Source organism: Musca autumnalis, unplaced genomic scaffold (genome assembly GCF_047663935.1).
Source record: "Musca autumnalis isolate F117 unplaced genomic scaffold, ASM4766393v1 scaffold_1, whole genome shotgun sequence".
In the NCBI taxonomy this organism is placed as follows: domain Eukaryota; kingdom Metazoa; phylum Arthropoda; class Insecta; order Diptera; family Muscidae; genus Musca; species Musca autumnalis.
Genome location: NW_027411644.1, coordinates 110,931,842 through 110,954,920, shown reverse-complemented (window position 1 = coordinate 110,954,920; position 23,079 = coordinate 110,931,842). Strand labels below are relative to the sequence as shown.

General features: G+C 35.3%; 1 protein-coding gene across 3 annotated transcripts in view; it reads right to left on the bottom strand.

The window, feature by feature from the left end:
- Positions 1-4,973: 4,973 nt before the first annotated feature.
- Positions 4,974-23,079, bottom strand: part of pum (pumilio) — a 306,308-nt gene continuing 288,202 nt past the window's right edge. For all 3 annotated transcript variants that reach the window (XM_073988296.1, XM_073988294.1, XM_073988304.1), the window contains 3 exons: positions 11,627-12,901; positions 11,356-11,524; positions 4,974-5,806 (listed from right to left, as the gene is read on the bottom strand). In XM_073988296.1, the coding sequence (XP_073844397.1) occupies positions 5,221-5,806; positions 11,356-11,524; positions 11,627-12,901 (2,030 nt within the window). In that variant the 3' untranslated portion in view covers positions 4,974-5,220. The remainder of the gene's footprint in view (positions 5,807-11,355; positions 11,525-11,626; positions 12,902-23,079) is intronic.

The following is a 23,079-nucleotide window of genomic DNA, read 5'->3' as shown; positions in this document are numbered from 1 at the left end:
GCTTTTCTCTCTGTCATTTCATCTTAAAGCAGAGAGTGAGAAAACGCACGAATAAGGCTGAATATATTTAAATGTTTGTTATAATTACCAAGACTGTGAAGCCAACACACACACTATGAATGAAATATAACCTCAACTCATATAAAGAGTGAATAATCGACATTTACATTATAGCTTATCATCATGATGTGTTCTTTTATCTCGTCGTAACTGGTGTAAAATTATTTAAAACTTATGTCACATAAATCAAAATAGAACAATTATCTTGACGATCAGGCTTATTGTGTACATGTGAGTGTGTCCTCAACTCAATTGTAAGTCTTGTTTAGTAAAGTTCAAACATAACCTTAAAAAATATCAAACGAAAAAGGCCTTAGGAATCGTGATATTGCAGATACGTTAACCTAATGTTTACATTTTTCATATTACCAGAAGAAGTGCAAAGTCTACAAATGATAAATTTCTAAATCCATTCACGGTAGCATTCTTAAAATTTGCAATTTGGGAAAATACAGTAGGTCCCACTTAAACTTAGACAATAGTGCCTTGCCATGTTACGTATCTATGTTGCTTCCTTTTGAAAATCTCATTTATTTGGTTGTGTTTTTTTAAATGGCTTCTTTTTGCTTATCTCTGTCTGGGTTTCACATTATAAGTTCTCATTGTCGATATTATTTTCCTTTTTCTTTACACAAAAGTTTACATATTTTTATTTTTTATTAAACATTACACATTTTTGTTTTCTGTTTATACAAATACATTCAACACAATTTTTGTTTTTTCTTTTTTTTATTTTTGCAATATATAAAGAGTTGTTGTTTGGTTTGTTGTTGTTTAAAGTTAAGTAAGGCTTAAAATTAAAGAAAGAAATTAATGATGTTTTAGTTATTATTTTCAAGAAAACGAGAATTAACATAATCTACACTTTTACACTTACACATTAACACAAAATAATATTTAATAATTAATAATAATAAAATTAATAATAATAATAGTAATTATAAAATAGACATTTACATAAAGAAATCAAGTTTTACATTCATAGAAAGAGTTCTTCTTGTTGTTGTTACAGTTTTAGCATGACATTTATAATAGTTTAGTTTTTGTTTTTTTATGAGAGGGCGAGACAATTTTAAAAATAATAATAAGATAACATGTTTTTATTTCTTTTTCTTTAAACCTAAAGTCGTGTGTGTAATAGTTTTTCTTAGGAATTTCTCTTACGTTTTCAGTTTTGTTCTACTTATTAAAAACTACTAGAATTATTACGTACAAAAAATATTTACTCATTATTTATTAAAAAAAATATTAAACTAAAGAAAAATTAAACAATAAAAGGGAAAAGAAAGAGATTTTAATTCTTCTTTTTTCCATTACATTTGAGATTTTTTATGCATTCAGTTCTGTTGTTTAGATTTTAGATTTTTTCTTTTGGGTTAAAGGTTTTAGCAAAGCGAACATAAATAATCAATTCGAGTTTTGTTTATTTACAATTTAAAAGCAAAATTTAAATATTGTACAGAAAATTTGTTGCAGCGAATGCCTTGGCGTAGGCCTCTCTAAAATGGGATGATGTACATATGTATAATGAACGCCTAGATCTAGGCTTAGAAAATTTACAATTTTTTTGCCTTTAAAAGCAGGCTAATATTTTGTTTACAAAAAAAGCTTCTAGGACAATGTGTGTGGTTAGTTTTTAAGGACTTTGTTTGCCGTTATTTGCCTGAAGTATCTATTTAAAGGTTAGCTTTGAAAATTTTGTTTTTAATACATTTTTACACATACATACATATTTATAATTTACATAAACACAAAATACAAGTGCCCTCCAAAGAAAATAGCCATAGTGGAAATAAATTTCATTGACTTTGAGGAACGAATTTCAAAATTTTTAGATTTAAAAAAAAATACACTGAAGTGTTTATTCGAGAGGAATGAGCTGTGTATATGCCCAATAAAGTTTTTTGAAGTGATTTCTTAAACTTTTTTACAGTACCATATTTTTCGACAGCAAGAAGGCGAGAGTACTAAATTTGAGTTTTTATTGAAATGCATTTTCAGAAAGGTATTATGCAAAAAATCTGAAATTAAAAATATTATGAAATGGTTCGCGAAATTTCTTTATTTTAAAAACGATTAAAAATATTAACAAAATACTCGTATTTGATACAAACAAAATAGGGTTGTGTATATATCATTTCTTAAAGGTGAACTAAATTGTAGAACTTATTTTAATTCAGAATATTCAAATGAACTGGATTTAATCTTTAATGTTATCAAAATCTGTCTCTATTCATACAACCAACCAGGAGAAAATCTTCAATTGGGAAATAGAACCCAGAACCAAGTTGGAGAAGATCAATATATATCCGATATATGAATAGGGATAAGAAGAATGATATGAAAAAGTATAACCTAGAAACGTGAATAGTGAACGGCTTCTTTCAAAATAAACTCGGTTTATTCTGAAACTACAAAAGCCCATTAGAATATAAAGAACATCTTGTTACCAGTGGACCTTTAAAATTTGTTTATTCTTAAAGTGGAACATTTTTCTATATAAATAAAAGAGGGTTTTTGTTCGGAATTGTTTTGTATAAATTCTTGAAAGAGTACTAAATTTTATAACTTATCTCAACTTAGTATATATTTCATTTTGTAACTAAAGCCCTTCTCGCCTTTGCATGGAATCAAATTTTAAAACTCAAATGCATTCAGAATTTCTATCTGTTCGAAAAAAAATGGAAACCATGAATCTTTTTATATCGACATATTGGCAGCAACGAAAATATGTCATTGAAATTCTCCAAGACTGATTGAAATTCTCCAAACCGAGGAAAATGTCTACGTTGTGTCTCAAAGTTGTTCAGTTTACGAATGAATTAGTTCAAATCTTATGTTCATTATAGTCCACAGAAAAATTATCAGTGGACGAACAATTTCCAACCTATATCAGCACTTTTTTGTCCCATAAAGTGATACCATCGTCTTGATTAAAACGCCAAAAAACTGACATGTAAGGTAAAGTTATTGAAAGGTAAAGTGGCAATTGAACCTTTTTGATTTCTGACGTCTTTAGTGACGACATTACGAAGCACTTTATCTTCTTCCAGTCTTTTAGGTGACCTTGCAGAACTACTGAAAGGATATATTGGAAACCATATTGTTCAGTTCACGAGTGAAGTAGTTCACATGAAGAAACTTATATCTTATGTTCAGTATAGTCAACCGAACTAGGAATATTGAAGGGCCAATTTCCAATATAAATCAGAAAGTGGTGATATAAAGTGATGTCATGGTCTTGATGGTAATGTCAGAAACCCGCCATGAAAATGACAAATGTAATGTTAACTTAAAGAACTCCAAATACTTAGAAAAAGACGGGGGAGTTTATCCCATGTAGGCCCTATTGATGTTGATGGTAATCAGAGTCACTGATTTGTAATTGGACACCATAGTCAAGTTAAACATTACTGATGTTATCACAAACATTTTAATTTCCTTTTTGAAGCCTTCCATAAAGGCATTACGAAGGTCTTCAGTTTGGTACCAGTCTTTTTGACATCATACAAAGGAACGGAATTACGAATGAACCTTGGAGTTCAACTGAACGAATTTGAGGTGAACTATTGAATCTGTGAACTAGGAAGACAAAGATTAATGAATCAGTCAGCTTAACCAAAATGAACAAGTGCAGCCTTAATTGTTACTATTGATACTGATGGTAATGACAGTCAATGTATTTGTGGAAACCATAGTAACGTTGAACTTTACTCATGTTAACATAAACATTTTGAAGGTAAAGTGGTACTTATATTGTAATCTTAGGATTGAAGTAGATTACAGTTTAGAAATACTTCCAAACGTTATTTGAACTTAGAGACTATTTTAACGAACTTGTATAGAATGACCAACCTAATTTTGGATTTGATAACAACATATTTCAGAATTAAAGGTTGATATTTATGCATTTCACAATAGAAATCTGAGTTCGATCCGAAAAGTTCTAATTTAAAATTCTTTCACATATTAAACTCAATTTATTTCCACAGAAAGGATTAAAGGATATTTTTTTTTTATTTAGAGGCACATAGGAACATAACTAGATTTTTGTTGTTTAAGAAAAATTTACAAAAGTTAGAAATCTTAAACTCTCTCGCTCTCTCTTTTTCTCGCTTTAACCCAAAAATACTAACATAATTAAAAAAATTGGTTTATCCCAAAATCTCGTCTTTATAAAAAACAAAATTTCCAAGAAAAAAAAAACACATTAAAACGTACAATGTATAGACAGTTTCATGTTATCATTAAAAAAAATAATAATAAAACAAAATTATGTGGTATGGTCCTAATATCGAAATTACATTTTTTCATATCATCATAGTAATAAGTAGTTATAAAGTAACATAATAAAATAAAAAATAATAGGAATAATAGGAAAAGTGGCTCATCAAATAGAATGAAAAGAAATGAAATTAAAAAAAAAAAAATACAATTACAAACCTAACCTAAACATTTGTGTGTGTGTTCTCTCAAAGTATTTAAAAAAACTTGGTTACTTTTTTCATATTTTTTAGAACTCTGCTTAGAGTACAAAGTTACTTAAATTCATGGGTGTTCTTGTTGTTGTTATTATTTACGTGGTAAGTGTGTGGTTTTAGTAAAAAATCCAGTTTTTTCTTTTTTTATTCTTCTTCATCATCGATTGTTTGTTTGTTTTGATACTTTATACAATTTTTAATTTTTTGCAAAATATTCTCATTTTCATATATGTATGTTTGTATATTCTAGTGTCTCCCAAAATATATGTATTTATGTAAAAAATTCTGATGCCAAGGGGTTTTGTTTGTTTGGACAAAGCGAATGCTTCGTTTAATTGCGAAAATTGCCTTAGCCCTCTTTTTTGTGGTGTTTACTAGAGAGAGGGACATTTTGACAATTTATTACTTTTTTTTCAAGTTAATATTCTGTTGTTTTTCTGTTTGTTTTTTGTTTCATGCACTTATAATCTAAGAAAGAACTCCGTTTTATGAGATTGGTAGCCATCAACATCTTAACTCCTTTCATTAGTTGCTGGTTGTTGTTTTCAAAATTTTTATTATTCTGCTTCTTCTTGTTGTTATTCTAGTAAAACTTATTTGCAAGAGAAATTCCTTTCTCTCATATTTTTTCTTTGCTGAATACATACAAAAATTACTCTGTCATTCATCGTATATAAATTTACAATACCCCATTGGTAGTTGTTGGTGGACCAATGGGTCCCAAATTACTGGCCGCTGTAACCGATGTCAATTGTGTTGTACTGCTGTTGCTGCTGGTCGATACTGCTGATGCTGAGGAGACACCCACCATTGATTGGGCCATTGATGAGGCGGCTGCCATAATACCATTTTCCATAGCCTGTACAGCTGCAGCGTTATTATTATTGCTGGCGGCTGTTACCACCGTGGTTGTATTGGTATTTGCCGAGGACATGGAACTAGCATTAATGGCTGCAGTTGTTGTAACAGCACTTAAACCGGAGGCTTGATTTAACCCAGCAGCAGATGATACCGCCGAATTGACAACACCCGTTATTGATGTTGTACCGGCTGCTGCTGTTGTTGAGGTGATGGGATTTGAGGTCTTCATGAAATATTTCTCCAATTTGGCATTGATGTGTTTGCCATAGGTGTATTTACGCAAGGCAGCCATATGGGGGCGTATTTTATTCATTAACTTCTTCAATTGTGTCGGTTCGGAGACATCAATCATTTTTTGGACCACATAATTGGCATATTGATCTTTCATCATAACATGTAAGGCGCTAGAGGGGGAGGGAATGGGAGATGGATTAATAAAAAAATTAATAGAAAATGTTATGGGATAGTTTTCAAGTTTCCCTTAAAGCTTTTTATACAGCTTTTCCTTCCAGAATCAGTAGAGCTTTAAAACGGGGTTTGAGAAGTTTGTTAAGGAACCACTTAAAAGAAACTAAGTGACTAAAGAAGTCCTAATGGAGTAAACTATTGAGACCTTTATTGCCTTCTATGAGAAGACCTAATGGCTTTCTATGGGAAGACCTACTGGCCATCCATGAGAAGCCGTAATTGTGTTCTATGAGGAGACCTAATGGCCTTCAATGAGAAAAGTTAATGCTCTTCTATGCGAAGGCTTAATGGTCTTCTATGTGGAGACCTAATGGTCTTCTATAAGCAGACCTACTGGTATTCTATGAGGAGACCTAATGGTCTTCTATGAGAAGACTGAATGGTCTTCTGTGGGAAGACTTAATGGTCTTCTAGAAGAAGACCAAATGGTCTCCAATGAGAATTTAAACTGGTCTTCTAGGAGAAGATCAGAGGGTCTTCAAAGAGAATACAAACTGTTATTCTATCAATCCTCTATAAGGTCTTCTATGAGAAGACAAAATGGTTTTTTGTGAGAAGTCCAAATGGTCTTCTATGAGAAGACAAATGGTCTTCTGTGATAAGACTTAATCATCTTCTATGGGAAGACTTAATTGAAGACCAAACGGTCTTCTAAGAGAAGACTTAATGTTTTTCTATGAGAAGACTAAATGGTCTTCTATGAGAAGACAAAATGGTCTTCAATGAAAAGGCAAAATGGTCCTCTGTGAAAAGATTTTCTCGTCTTCAATGGGAAGACTTTATGGTCTTCAAATGATCTTGAATGAGAAGACTGTATGAGAAGGCAAAATTGTCTTATATGAGAATACCCAATGGACTTCTATGAGAAGACTTAATGGCCTTGTAGGAGAAGACAAAATGGTCTTCTAAGAGATGACCTACTGGTTTTCTATGAGAATACATTCTATGAGAAGTCAAAATGGTTTTCTGTGAGGAGACCAAACTGTCGTCTATGAGAAGACAAATGGTCTTCAGAGAAAATACTTAATCGTCTTCTATGGGAAGGCTTAATGGTGTTCTCATAGAATGAGAATGAGGAGACAAAATGGCGTCTTTCTTATGAGAATACCCAATGGACTTCTATGAGAAGACTTAATGGCCTTGTAGGAGAAGACAAAATGGTCATCTATGAGAAGACCAAATGGTCTTCTAAGTGAAGACCTACTGGTTTTCTATGAGAAGACCAAATGGTCTTCTAAATGAAGACCTACTGGTCTTCTAAGAGAAGACCTAATGGTTTTCTATGAGAAGACATAATGGTCTTCTATGAGGAGACCAAATGACCTTGAATTAGGAGGCAAAATGGTCTTCTGTGAGACGTCCAAATTATTTTCTACGAAAAACCAAATGGCCTTCTGTGAAAAGACCTAATCGTCTTCTATGGGAAGACTTAATGATCTTTTTATAGAATGAGAATGAGGAGACAAAATGGCGTCTTTCTTATGAGAATACCAAATGGACTTCTAGGATGGTCTTCAATGAGAAGACAAATTGGCTTCTATGAGAAGACCAAATGATCTTCTATGACAAGACCTAATGGTTCTCTATAAGAAGACCTAATGGTCTTTTATGAGAACTCTAATGACTTCCTTTGAGTAGACCTAATGACTTTCTATGAGAATACCTTATGAAGTTCCATAAAAAATTATGGTCTCGTACCAGAAAGCTAATGGAGCTATGAGAAGACCTAAAACTTAATTGTCTTCTATAAAAACACCAAAACGTTTTCTATGAGAAAGTCTTCTGCGAGGAAATCTCAAGAACCTCTCTTTGGGAGGACCTAAATGTGTTATTAGAAGATAAAATGGTCTTCAATGAGAAACCCTAACAGTGCCAAGTGTTTTAAGAACATTTTCAGAAGTACTGTGAAATCCGAAATCAAAGATTTGCCATAGTTTTCTATCACCTCTGAAATATTTTCTTCTCCTCTTTTGGGTTCTAAACTTAGAAGCAATAAACAAAGACATAAATACAACTAAGACTTGACAAAATGCATGCAACAAAAAAATGTTTACGAAACTTTGTATAGAAACATTACCCTTAACAGGTTGCAGTTAATTCAAAATCGCAACCAAGGAGGAACATTTCATGTAATGGTATCAGAAACGAAATTTATGAATTCAAGGATCTATTCAAGAATAATTCTATGTCAATTGGATCGTTAAATTCGGTTAAATACGTAAAAATGTATAAAAGAAAAAAATGTTATATCACCATATGGTGATATAATATTATCATGGTAGAACAAGAAAAGGTAGCAGCAATACCCAGCTGACTGAACTGGGTTGTAGTGTTAGTGTCAAATTTCATATGACATTTTATACATTCATTTATATTTCGATGTACATTAGGGACATATATTTTTTGAGAAAAAAAATATATCATTCGGAAAAAACCATTTCCCAGAAAGACTTCTTCATATCAATGATATGTAACCTCCTCCAAGTTCGAACGATAAGCTGCGCAGTAAATCACCGCTTGTAGAGGCGATACAACGTTTGTTAATATGTGAGGTATTTTGTTAAAATTTAAAAAAATAAAGCCCTAATAAACATGTGCTTCTTTGATTTTTAAAACAAAACATTGAAACATATTCTCCTTTTTCTATGAATTTCCAGCGACTCCAAACTTTTCTGCAAGAATTCTACTTTCTGCGAGAATTTATGCATTTAGTGAAATGATGTGGAACCATAAAAATTGAAAATATAACGAATTTTCATTCATGTTTTCCAAAATATTCAACCAAATGTGAAAAATTATTAGTTTTTTAAATTCCAATAATTTATAGACATTTCCTTGTTTTGTTTACAAATACAACTGGCAGTAACGTTACAAACAAAAACAAATTCCTTTGTGGTTGTTGTTCGAGTTGTATTTGTTGTAGTATTAACTTTACCTTGTATTTGTTCTACCATGTAATATTATGTTAAATTCAAAAGCCATTCACTGAAGAATGATAGCAAACAAAATGTCTTATCTTGTTGTATTTATGTCTTTGCAATAAATTTGAAATTCATGAGAAATGAGTTCCTCTAACGATGGAAATTATATCAAAGACAGTAAGTTTCCTGGCCAACAAAGGTGGTTCAGTAACTAACTACACTGCACCCCGGTTATCTACCTCTCTGCTTAACTGCCTTTCCCGTTTAATTGCCTCACAACTTAAATCCCCAAAGTTTTTTCATATAAATGAGTTCAAACTTTCCCGGTTAACTACTTTTCTATAAGTACCCAATTCGGATATTTGCCCGTCAAATATTTTCCCCAAAAGGAACATACACTAATACTTTTATCGGTTTATTACCCACGCTGGTGTATTTCTGAGATAATCAATTTCGATATCTACCTGAATTGTGATGAAGATGTCCAGTGATATGTTATGCTCACTGATGACTAAATTTCTATATATCTATATTAATAAAAGAGTAGAGTGACTGATTCACTGACTGACTGATTGATTCATCAACGCCCAGACGAAACGGCTGAAGCTAGAATCATGAAATTTTGGGTGAGGGTCACTCTTGGTCCGAAGGTGACAGATAAGGCTTGGTTTTTGGAAATTCGTACTAGAACGGTACGAAAAGTACCAAAAGGTACTAAATATGGTACCATTAGTATTAGCCAAACGCGAAGAGCTAGAATTCTGAAATTTGGAATGAGGGTCGCTGATGAAAAGATAGAAAGGTATACCAAAGGGTTTTTGGAAATTCGGACTATAAGTGTACGAAAAGTACTAAAAGTTACCAAATTTAGTACCATTTGGTATTATGTGAACGGATAGAGCTATAATCTTGAAATTTGGAATAAACATCAAGGTTTAGAAGATGTGTTGATACAAGGCGGTGGTTTTGGAAATGTGTACTCTTGTGTGCGAAAAGTACTAAATGGTACTAAATTTGGTACAATTTGCATTTGGGCGAACCGGTAGAGCTAGAACTCTGAAATTTTGCATTAAGGCTACATTTGGAGGGTAGCATGAAAGTAGTTTTGAAAATTCGTACTTATGGATACGAAAAGTACTAAATTGTATTAAATTTGGTACAATTACGATTTGGGCGCACGGATGGAGCTGGAATCCTGAAATTTTGAACTTAGGCTACTTTTGGAGAGTAGAACGAAAGTAGTTTTGAAAATTCGTACTTATGGGTACGAAAAGTAATAAATGGTACTAAATTTGGTACAATTTGGGTGAACGGATAGAGCTGGAATCCTGAAATTGGGAATTGACATTACTGTTGGAGTGTAGAACTAAGGAGTTTTGGAAATTCGTACTTAGAGTACAAAAAGTACTAAATTTGGTACAATTCGGATTTGGAATCTGGAATCCTGAAATTTGGAATTATTATTGTTGTAGAATTGAGGTAGTTTTGGAAATTCGTACTTATGTTTACGAAAAGTACTAAATGGTATTAAATTTTTTACAATTTGGATTTGAGTGAACGAATAGACATGGAATCCTTAAATTTGGAATTGAGATTACTGTTGGAGTATAGGATTAAGGTAGTTTTTGAAATTCGTATTTATTGGTACGAAAAGTACTAAATTTGGTACAGTGGGTTTTTGAGGGAGCGGATAGAGCTTGAATACTGGAATTTGGTATTACTACGGTTGGAGTGTAGTATTGATACGTGGAGGTAGTTTTTGAAATTCGTACTTATGGACACGAAATATACCAAATGGTAGAATTTGGATTTGAGTGCACCGATTGCCCTGGAATCCTGTTTTTTGGAATTTAGGTTACTGTTGAAGTGAAAGATTAAGGTAGTTTTGGAAAATCGCACTTATGGGTGCGAAGAGTACTTAATGGCACTCAATTTGTTGTTGGGTGTAGAGACAGTGCTGGAATCAGTATTCTTTGGATTTAGGGTGAATATTGGTGTGCAAAGTTGGTCTCGCTGTGAATATGTAAGGGTGAGATACTGCTTATCTTTTTGAAAATCGAACTAAAGAGGTACGAACAGTACTAAAATAACAATAAATATTGATTAAAATTGGTATTAGTGCAATAAAATTTTCAGTGTTCACCATTTTTAATTTTATATTGTTTATTTGTTTTTTATATCCTTTCCGCATACGAAGTAGCGGGCACTTTGCTAGTAACTTATATATTTTTAGACTTGAAATTAACTATTTTACTATACACCGTTTAGTTTTTTGACGATTATGTTCTAATTGTTGTCATTTTTTGTAAGGTTAAGATGAGATTTTTATAACTACCCATATGAGGTAGCTATGCGGGATTTTCGTAACTGCCTTTCCCGCATAACTGCCTCATTTTTTTGGAATTTTATGAGAGGTAATTAACCGGGGTGAAGTGTAACCATAAAAAAACTATATTTGACAATTTATAACATTTTTTATAAAAAAAAAAACAAACAAAAACAAGGATACAGACAATTTCTTGATATATCCCAAAAACACACACACGTTGACACGTTCTACTTACTTGTCATTGAATGTGCAGACTTCATCAATCAAAGCTGTACGCTCGGCCCGTGTAGCATGTGTGACACATTTCTCCACCACATTGGAAGCGAATTTGTGTTGTGACAAAACCAAAACTTTGCCCCGTACGCTATTAATCAAAATTGATTTGTCTTCGGGTTTGCCATGTTCTAAAAACAGAAAGAGGGAGCGGAAACAAATAGACAGTTAATAACAATTCATTTGACAAACGGTAGCATCAACAACTCAAACTTCATCCCCCAACAACTTACCCAAAACATGTTGTATAACATAATTGCCATATTGGTCCTGTATCAATTGTTCCGTATGTTCATGCAATTCGTCCAATATGGGCTGTGTCTGCTCAGCAGTGCAGTGTTCTAAGATACGTTGTATCACACGACAGCCATAGGGATGTGTGCTCAGTGAATACACCTGTCCCTTAAAGGCATTGATGATGAATTGCAATGCTGTGGGATCGACACATTCGATACATTTCTGAACGACATGATTGCCATTCTGATCTTTGACACATTTGAGAACATTACCATCCAGCTCACGTACAATTTCCTGTTGTTGTTCAGCTGAAATGCTTTCCAAAGCTTTTTGTATGACACGGCAACCGTACATTTGTAGAGCCAATTGCAAGACATGGCCCTTAACCTGCATGCCGAGGGTGTTCTTCTGCTCGGGAGTACCAAATTCAAAGAATTTTTGAATAACATAATTGCCAAAGACATCGGTCATTAGACTATAGGCGGCACCAAGGATTTCATTGAAAACCATTTGTTTCTCAGCAGCTGTGGCACGTTCCAGTTTTTGTTGTATAAAGCGTGAGCCATGTTGGTCCTGTGAGAATTCCACAATGTGATTGGCTAAATCACGCAATTGTAGATTTGGATAACGTTGGTTGCGGAAATCTTCCAATAGGCGGGAGCGACCCGGTTGGGGAGCCCCAGCGGCACCTGCAGCAGCAGCAGCAGCGGCGGCAGCAGCTGCAGCCGCACCCACACCACCTACACCGGCGGCAGCTTGACGAGTGGCAGCTGCTGCAGCAGCAGCGGCGGCCGCAGCGGCAGCAGCAGCTGGTGTTGCACCGGGTATGGCCAAATGTTTGGAGAACAAAGAACTATTGGAGCCAAACATATTGTTGGCGGCAGCAGCCACTGCAGCAGCTTGGGCAGCGGCAGCAGCTGGCGGTAAGCCCACAGCCATTTGTTGACGATATTTCGATTCAGCTCCTGGAGCACGATTATTCATTAGGCACGATTGTGGTGGCGGAGGTGGTGTAATGGCTGCGCCAATGGGGCTGGCCGATGCTGTGGCACCCAATGCACCATAGGTATTGGTAACGGCACCTGGCCATTTGCCGCGTGCAGCAGCGGCGGCGGCAGCAGCTGCAGCCGCCTGAGCCACTGTGGAGGAGACAGCATTGGCCGCGGCCGCATTGCTATTGGTATAATCCATGGCAGAGGGACTGAAGGCAGAAGTGGTGCGATCGAATGAGTCACGGCGACCGGTCAATGAGGATGTGTTCAATGCAAGGCCTAAACAAGGAGAAGGTTGGAAAGAGTTGAAAAAGAGAAAAAATGGATTAGGGTGAGATATTAAAAAAAATAATTTGTGATTAAGACATATAATAAAAAGTTGCATATCTTAAGGAACTAATATCATGTGTTAAATGTAAAGCATGGTTTTGGGGATATTAATTATGTTGTGACTTAATACTAATATCTTAAGTACAATTTATCTAAACTACAATAATTTTACATTATAACAATAAAATTATAGCAAATATTCAACATTGCCCACATTTAGGCATCATTGAATTGAATTTGAAGCATATTTGGTGGTGTTGTAATATTAAAAAAAAAAAAACTGGTCACAATTCAAAACACATTAAGGAAACGAATTTTTCTGTCCATAAAGACGACCTTTAGCTCGCCTATAAAGACAGGCTTAAGCTCTTCTATAAAGACAAGCTTTAGCTTGTCTATAAAGACAAGTTTTTGCTCGTCGCCTATAAAGACAAGCTTTAGCTCGCATATAAAGACAAGCTTTAGCTCGTCTATAAAACAAGCTTTAACTCGTCTATAAAGACAAGCTTTAGCTCGTCTATAAAGACAAGCTTTAGCTCGTCTATAAAGGCAAGATTTAGCTTGACTATGAAGACAAGCTTTAGCTCGTCTATAAAGACAAGCTTTAACTCGTCTATAAAGACGACCTTTAACTCGTATATAAAGACGATCTTTAACTGGTCTATAAAGACGATCTTTAACTCGTCCATAAATACGACCATTAGCTCGTCTATAAAGACGGCTATTAGCTCGTCCATAAATACGAATTTAAACTCGCCTATAAAGACGTCATTTACATTGAATACCTTCTCGTGGGAAATTGATTCTAGCTTCCATAATCCCATACTATTTTTTCCTCATTTTACCATATTTCATTGCCTATTTTAAGGCATTATTTTGCATTTTGTAATTAACGTAAATGTAAGCAATGCTTTTTTATTATTCCCTATAGCAATTAGCAAAACCCCTAAAAGCATTGTCTGCTTTTAGTTGTCGCACATTTCCATTACATACATTTTGTAGTTAATTGGCCGTTTTTTGTTTGTTTTGTAATCAAATTTAATATTAAAAACACAATTCAAAAAATGTCTCTCTAAAAAGCATTGCCAAATTTAAATTGTTCGAAAAAATCCATTGCATACTTTTAGATGCCCTAAAGTAAAACAAAATTTTTTGTTTATTTGTCTTTTTTAATAATTAAATTTTCATCAACATTAATTCAATTATTTTTATACACAATTGTTAGAACATTTTTGCAATGGACAAACTTTGTTAACCTCGCACGACATCTATGCCAACGGCCAGTAGCAAGAAGTGTCTTATCTGCCAAGGCCCCCCAAAGCTGTTAGCTGGGTAAGTGATGCATGTAACTAAACCACAGATCCATACAATATTAAAACACCATTAGTTTATTACAGACCAGACCAGGTAGAGACTAGTCGGCAATTGTTACAAACAAACAGACGGACAGACAATCATCCAGCTGTAACTTCCATAACCACAATAATGAAGAAAAATTAAAGAGTGAAACAAAAACACAAACAAATAAAACGAAATGTTTTACTCTTCTTTGATTATGTACGTGGTTGTAAAACAAATCGTACGCTAATACTACTTAAATAAACTTTGTTCTTTAGGCCACCTTTATGTGTGCCCCAGAGTTTAGAGTACCCATGACTAACCAGAGAATCTTGTTATGGCCCTTCCATTCTTCCACTCTCTATAAAATGGCAAGCAGTCAGTGTGTGAACATTACGACTGCATTAAAATCTCGGCTATTTCAATTTCAAATATCCACGTACTACCACCATTACCATCGCATCACCACCACGACCCTTGCTGAGGTTACAAAATTGTTTGGTAAGGTTTTGGGTGAAATTTTATCCTGGCATTTGTGTATGTGTCAGCGGCAAAAGAAACCAAACAACAAAAAACGAATAAGAATCTCTACACTTCTCTTTGCTTGGTAAACCGAGAAAAAAATAACATTTCACAAACGTGACCGTTCACAGGTGCAATGGATTCATTCGTTCATTCAGTTTCATCCATCCATCCGTCCGTTGTGTCTGTTAGTCTGTCTGTCCAAGCATCCGTTTGCAAAGTAAAGTATCCGTTTCCGTATACACAGTGTAACTTTGAGACTATCCCGTCCGTCTGTCTGTCCGTCCGCTACCATGTCAGTGTCTATTAGTGGATTGTATGATGCTGCTGCTCTGCTGTTTGCCAAAGCTTCCTGCCTGGCTAAGTAAGTGAGTGTTTGTGCTTAAAAATCCCCAAAGACTCAAAATGCAATTTAAAAGTTTTATTTTGTTTTCTATATTTAGTGTCGTAGTATTCCCTTTTGGTTTCTATGTGTGTGTGTGTTGTCTAGGTGATTTTTTACTTCTTATTTCTTTGGCAAGCCATCACTTTTCCTGTCTTTTCTATGCATTTGAAGTTCCATTTTCTTCTTCTTTCAGAGTTATTGACATGAATGTGCGAAAATCAAAAGGTGGAATTTGTTCGAAAGATTGGTTTTTAATAAAAGTTCCAAGGGGGAGAGAGGGAGAGGAAAATCGGGGAGAAATCTGAAATAAAAATTGAAATTAAACATATGTATGTTTCTTTTTTGTGCAAAACCTTTTATAGCCGGAAAATTTATTTTTGGGTATGAGAGGCGCTTCTGCCAAGGAAGAAGACCAAGATGATCTTTGGAGCTTGTCTATAAAGACGAACTTTAGAGATCGTCTATAAAGACGACTTTTAAAACTTGTATATAAAGACAAGCATTCGCTCGTCTATAAAGAAATGCTTTAGCTTGTCAACAAAGACAACTTTAGATCGTCTATAATGAAAAGCTTTAGTTTTTCTATAAAGACAAGCTTTAGGTCGTTGATAGAGACAAGCATTCGCTCGTGTATAAAGACAAGCTTTAGCTCATCTATAAAGACAAGATGTAGCTCGTTTATAAAGCGAGCTAAAGCTCGTCTATAAATACAAACTTTAGCTCGTCTATAAAGACGAACTTTAGCTCGTCTGTAAAGACGAACTTTAGCTCGTCTATAAAGACGACCTTTAAAGCTCGTCAATAGACACGTTTTTGAGCTCGTTTATAAAGACAATCTTTAGAGCTATAAAACAAGCTTTAGCTGGTCTATAAGACAAGCTATAGCTGGTCTGTAAAGACAAGCTTGAGCTCGTCTATAAAGACGACCTCTACAAAGACAATCTTTAGAGCTATAAAACAAGATTTAGCTCGTCTATAAAGAAAAGTTTTAGCTCGTCTATAAAGACAAACTTTAGCTCGCCTGAAAACAAACGCTTTAGTTCGTCAATAAAGAAGGCAAGCTTTAGCTCGTTTCTAAAGACAAGATTTAGCTCGTCTATAAACACAAGCTTTAGCTCGCCTATAAAGAGAAGCTTTAGCTCGTCTATAAAGACAAGCTTTAGTTCGTCTATAAAGACAAGATTTAGCTCGTCTATAAAGACAAGCTTTAGCTCGTCTATAAAGACGACCTCTACAAAGACAATCTTTAGAGCTATAAAACAAGATTTAGCTCGTCTATAAAGAAAAGTTTTAGCTCGTCTATAAAGACAAACTTTAACTCGCCTGGAAACAAACGCTTTAGTTCGTCAATAAAGAAGGCAAGCTTTAGCTCGTTTCTAAAGACAAGATTTAGCTCGTTTATAAAGACAAGATTTAGCTCGTCTATAAAGACAAGCTTTAGTTCGTCTATAAAGACAAGATTTAGCTCGCCAATAAAGACAAGCTTTAGCTCGTCTATAAAGACAAGCTGTAGCTCGTCCATACAGCTTAAGCTTGCCTATAAAGACGACCTTAAGCTCGCCTATAGAGACGACCTTAAGCTCGCCTATAGAGACGACCTTAAGCTCGCCTATAGAGACGACCTTAAGCTCGCCTATAGAGACGACCTTAAGCTCGCCTATAGAGACGACCTTAAGCTCGCCTATAGAGACGACCTTAAGCTCGCCTATAGAGACGACCTTAAGCTCGCCTATAGAGACGACCTTAAGCTCGCCTATAGAGACGACCTTAAGCTCGCCTATAGAGACGACCTTAAGCTCGCCTATAGAGACGACCTTAAGCTCGCCTATAGAGACGACCTTAAGCTCGCCTATAGAGACGACCTTAAGCTCGCCTATAGAGACGACCTTAAGCTCGCCTATAGAGACGACCTTAAGCTCGCCTATAGAGACGACCTTAAGCTCGCCTATAGAGACGACCTTAAGCTCGCCTATAGAGACGACCTTAAGCTCGCCTATAGAGACGACCTTAAGCTCGCCTATAGAGACGACCTTAAGCTCGCCTATAGAGACGACCTTAAGCTCGCCTATAGAGACGACCTTAAGCTCGCCTATAAAGACGACCTTAAGCTCATCCTTAACGATGAAGCCTTTGATAATTGATAATCAAGTAAGTAAAATTTAAATTATCAAAAAATGTGTACACTTTTATTTTGTATTTAAATTAAATTACCAAAATTGTACTAAAAATGATGACCACCAATCCGCCTACTCCTAACACTAACACCAGTGTTCCCCAATTAAATAAACAAAACCACACTTGTTATTTGTTGCATATTTAATTTAATTGAAATTGTTTGCTTTCGCTGATGATCACACACACACAGCTGCTGCTAAATGTATGCTGTGCAAAATTGTTTCGATGTGTAATTACAATTGTAAATACATCGTACAACGGACGCCTGAAAATATGTTTAAATTTAATTTTTTTCCTGATGGTGTGTTGCCATGTACCTTCTTATCACCGCTGGTGCATTACAAAAATTACACACATTAAAAACATTTCCTAAAATGTTTAACAATTGCAAACAATTACTAGTTTACAACAACAACAACAACATGTTGTAATGCAAAATGATTAAAGGCAATAGAAAAAAAGAAAATCTGCAAATTGTATGCATAAACAAAACAATTATATTGTTAACAATTACCCATGGTAAAAACTGCATAAAAACACAATGTCAAAAGGTAGATGGATGAGCTGGAGGGCAGAGAGGGGGCATCCACAAGGGTGCTTTAGATACTACTACCATGTTGATAGGTCAACCAATCAATCAGGATTGGTGCAATCAGGAAGCACAGCTGATAATCCAATTGAAACTTCTCATTAATATTGGATTTTTTTTTATAAAATGTTCCAAAACATCTCGAAACCCCTAGGTTTCTTATTAATATTTTGACGAAAATAAAGGGTAACTTTTCCATAATTGTTGGATTTTCTATAAAATGTTGCAAATCTTCACCAAGGTCAATAAAGACAAGAGAAGGGTTCTTTAGATCCATAAAACATTCATTTTTCTACATTTGGAAGCAAGAGCTCTTCAAACTTTGTCCAAAAAGGGTACTTCCCTCTTTATTAAAAAATTCTCACTACGCCTCTGCCGGCTCTCCTAAAGTACATATTATTCACACCGAGGTTCCTATTTGTTGTTATTGATTTTTCTGTTTAAAAATACTTAGTATAAAATTTTAATGAAATTTATAACATTTTAAATGGAATTTCCTCTTTCATATTACACACGATTGCTTACGCTATAGCATCAAATCAAATGGTTGATGGTGGGTGGTAGATCCTCCTAACATGCACATTGTTGAACATGTTGTTGAGTACCACCACCACCACACATAACACGTGAATATTATTTAACTTTTAAATGTAGTCAAAGTTATTTTTTAATAATAGCGCAACAGCAACAAAAATTTTCGTTACATTTTGTAAAAATATTTATCCATATGCGGAGCTAATAGTGAACTACAAGGCAGGCATGCACGCAACAACGTGACTCTCACTCAAAGCCTTTTGCCATATACACATACATATGCCTATCTAAAGGCAGGAGCAGGAGGAGCGAACAGGTTATAGGGAAAACAGTAATGCATTCATGTTACATTGTGCGGTTATTTTAATGCATTGCTCGGCGCGCTTGAATGCTTTACAAAAACCAAAAAAAGCAAGCGAAAAAAATATAAATATATAAACGTGGCAAAATATATATTCATTGTTAAATGCGAAAAACGTTATAATATTCCATATGCATATGACCCGGCAAGACCCGAAACAGAGGGAGACGAGAAGAAGAACAAGAAGTGGAGTAGAGCTAGAAACTGTGATGTGTGATGATACCTCATATGCATAACCAAAATGAAACGTGCTTAGAATTTTTTATATTGAGCGTTATAGCGAACAAACGAATGAACGAACATCGTGCGTGAGTGTAGAGAGGAACACCAGAAACCTGAACTAGTTGCAAAATATCTGCCTTGTATGCCAAAAAGAGTTATGGTGTTTTTATTATTAAACATCCATACTAGAACTGGAGTTTGCCATCTCTCTTTCCCGGCAATTGGTGGTGGGAACATTAACATGTGCCACACACTTAGTTTAACATGGAGAAGGAACGAACGAACGAACGAAAAGAGGAATCACGTGCTAACAACATTTGCATTTCACAGATTCCCAAACACCGCCATCCCACACACTCACTTACACCCTTTCTGATGCATACATGATGATTTAATTGTAAATTATTGCAAATGTGTCGAAATCCACGTGTATTGGTTTTGTATTTATGTGTGTGTGTCTATGCGTGAATAGAAAATATTATTTTTGTAATTGTTAAATAATGCTATTTGTTTTTTCATTTTAATTTTAATTAAAAGAAAATATGTTGGTACATATTTTCAAATGGAATGCCATCTCCCCATTACCGTTAATATTCAAATTTTAGAGCATACATTTAGGAGGTTTCTCTATGTAATATTTTATTTCTAAAGATATAATTAAAAGAAAATATGTAGATAGTTTTAATGGAATGATATTTTTATTACCATTAATATTGAAATTTTAGAGCATACATTTGGGAGTCCCCTCCTCTTGTAATATATAGTACGGTATATTATAGTGAGACCAGTCTATTAACAGGAATTTATTGAACATGAATATAATTACAATGTCAGGAAACGCTATAGGTATATGCAATTTTGCATACATAATATTTAAAATTCATAGCATGACTTTAGGATTAGAAGGTTCCCCATGTAATATATGGTATATTTTAAGTTATAATGGAAACAGGTCTAATAAAAAGAATTTATTGAACTTGAATATTATTTGAATACCAGAAGAAGCTGTATGAGCAATATAACATACCTTACGGGATATTTATTAAACTTTACATTTAAAATGTTGTAAATTATAACGAATACATATTTTCTTAAATATAGCATTGCATTTCAATGAAACGTAAATAATAGAATCCAATTTGCCGAAACCAATACTAGAGGTAGAGTGTTGGCTTCTCACATGATGGATGTTCCAAATTTTGAAATCTTTTCTTCAAACATACCTACTAGACCAAATGGAGACTCGGGGTCATTTATCGATATATTTTTTCGTACTCCTGGCCTGTCTTTGCTTGGCGGGAGGGCATGCGCAACTGCCCACGAATTTGAGTCCGATCATATGGCACTAGAAATAATTTTGAGTACCGCTGGTTTTTCACAGGTGGAGCCCAAAACATTCCATAATTACGAGTTGACTAATTTAGGTCGATTTAGACGTCTATTACGTCAAGGACTATCTGATTGTTGCTTGCCAGTAGATAGAAATGTTTCTGTCGAGGAAGTTGACACCACGGTGGAAAACCTGGAATCAGTTTTCCGCAATGCAATTCAGCTTTCTGTGCCAAAAAGAAGGCCATGTAATAAGACGTTAGGAGACCTACCTCCCAGGATTTTGAGGTTCATACGTGAAAGAAGAAGAATTGCGCGTACATTACGTAGGTCAATGGATCCGACAAGATTCTCGGCTCTAAGAGCTGATATACGTAATTTGGATAGGATCATAGCTGATGCCATACAAATATATGAACAGGAACGTTACCAGGGGTTCTTGGAGGGTATAACCGTTAATAACAAAACCTTTGGGCAAGTTAAAGTAGCTGCAGGTCTTGCCTCCAAAGAGCCAATTGGAGTCTTGAAGAATGCTGATGGTGAGCGTATAAGTGATGATGGTGTGAAGGTGGAGGTATTAGCCGATCACGTCCAAGGTATGTTACGACCCATGAATGCACACGTGGACCAGTCTTTCCATAGCTCGATCGGTCTAGCTGTCGAGGGATTGTGCGATAGGTCACCATTGGAAACATTCTCCGATGGATTTAAAGCAGATGGTTCAACAGTTGAGAGCGTCGAAAGGTGGAATGTTGCAGGTTTCATCAAACCCAGCTGCATAAGCAAAGCAATTGCCCACAGGCCGAACAAAAAATCTAGTGGGTTGGACGGAATCCCTCATGCTGCATTGAAAAATGCCGGGTCGGTGATTTTTGGATTCTTGTCCATCCTTTTTAATCATTGCTTCAACTTAGGTTACTTCCCTAAAGCATGGAAGGAGGCAATGGTTGTGCCCATATTGGAACGGGGTGCACCGTCAGATGAATGTGGGAGCTATCGGCCCATTTCACTGCTCTCGGCTTTTGGTAAATTATACGAATACTTCATATTGAAGCGTTTAAGAATTCTGGTCGAGGACAAAAGGGTGCTTAAAGATAACCAATTTGGTTTCAGATGGGGGCACTCAACGTCTCACGCCTTGTCTGTCTTTTCGACATATATTGTGAAGGGCTTCGAAAAGAAATATGGTACAATAGCTGTAAGCCTTGACGTTGCTAAAGCCTTTGACTCGGTCTGGCACTCGGGAATTCTATATAAATTGAAACAGTATGGATTCGACCAGCAAACCTGCAGACTGGTGGCAAGTTTCCTAGAGGACACACACTTTAAAGTAAAAGTGGGCGATCGGCTTTCAAGCCGCAGGTCAATTCAAGCAGGGGTACCTCAGGGGTCACTTTTAGGCCCCCTGCTCTACAATATTTTCGTAAGTGACATGCCCGAGCCTCCTCAAGGGGGCTTGTTACTATCGTATGCTGACGATGTCATACTGGCTATGTCAGGCCCCAGAGCAAACACTCTGTGTCGCCACCTTAATGTTTACCTTGAGACATTACATAGGTACTTTACTATGTGGGACCTCAACTAAACGTGGGCAAATGCTCGGCGATTGTTTTCCGGGGTAAGTCGAAAGTTGTGTTCCCTAACTTTAGGTCCTATAGGCCAAATTTAAAAATCGGAGATGAGGTGATATCAGTGTCCGACAAAATCAGATACCTTGGTGTCATATTTTGCGAAAAATTAGAATTCATAAGACACGTTGATTTTATCCTTAGTAGGGCCAACAAAATTTACTTTGGGTATCAAGGGATTCTACGTCACAATTGTGGCTTATCAAATAGAATCAAACTTCTGATATACAAACAAATTATAAGACCCGTAGTCTCATACGCCTTCCCGGTATGGTTCTTCATATCGTCAAGCCAAATGGAAAGGCTTAGGAGATGGGAGAGGTCAATCCTGACATATTGCTTGGGTATGTGGCCAACAATAACGGAAGATGGGACATATAAACGACCTTCTTGTAGGGCCATTTACGACAACGCCGGCATTGAAAGGATAGATAATTTCCTCATGAGAGGGGCCCTTAACTTTATAGAGGCGGCAGAAAACCTCGATAATTCACTGGTTCAGAGATCCCTACAATATTCTCTTGATATTGATGCATCGCTCTCACGCAAGCATTTACCACCCGCAGCAATACCCAATCTAAATAATGAAGGTATTTTATACAGTAATGATAAATTACTTTTTTACCACAGAAGGTTTAATACACTAAATACTACTGACACAGTTTATATAACTTCCCAGTAACAAAATCTTACACATTTGTAAATAGTTGTAATAATTAGTTTTAGTCCATACATTGTTTTTACTTTAATTTTTTAGTTTTATGTTCCATTTTCTATGATTATGCCCGTTTTTAATATTGTATTTTTTTTGGGCTTTACATGCACACAGTTCTATTGTTAAACAATTATGCTCATTTAGACAAGTGCTAGCAGTGTTCCTGCAGCAAATTAATCGGATGTTAAGAAGGAGGCGAAAAGCCACATGTTTATTTATATTGTTATAACAGTAAGCCAACCTGTTTAGTTGTAAGATTGATCCTCAATAAATTTGGCCATAGGCAAAAAGCAAAAAAGCAAAAGAATCCAATGAAAAATGTATTGCAT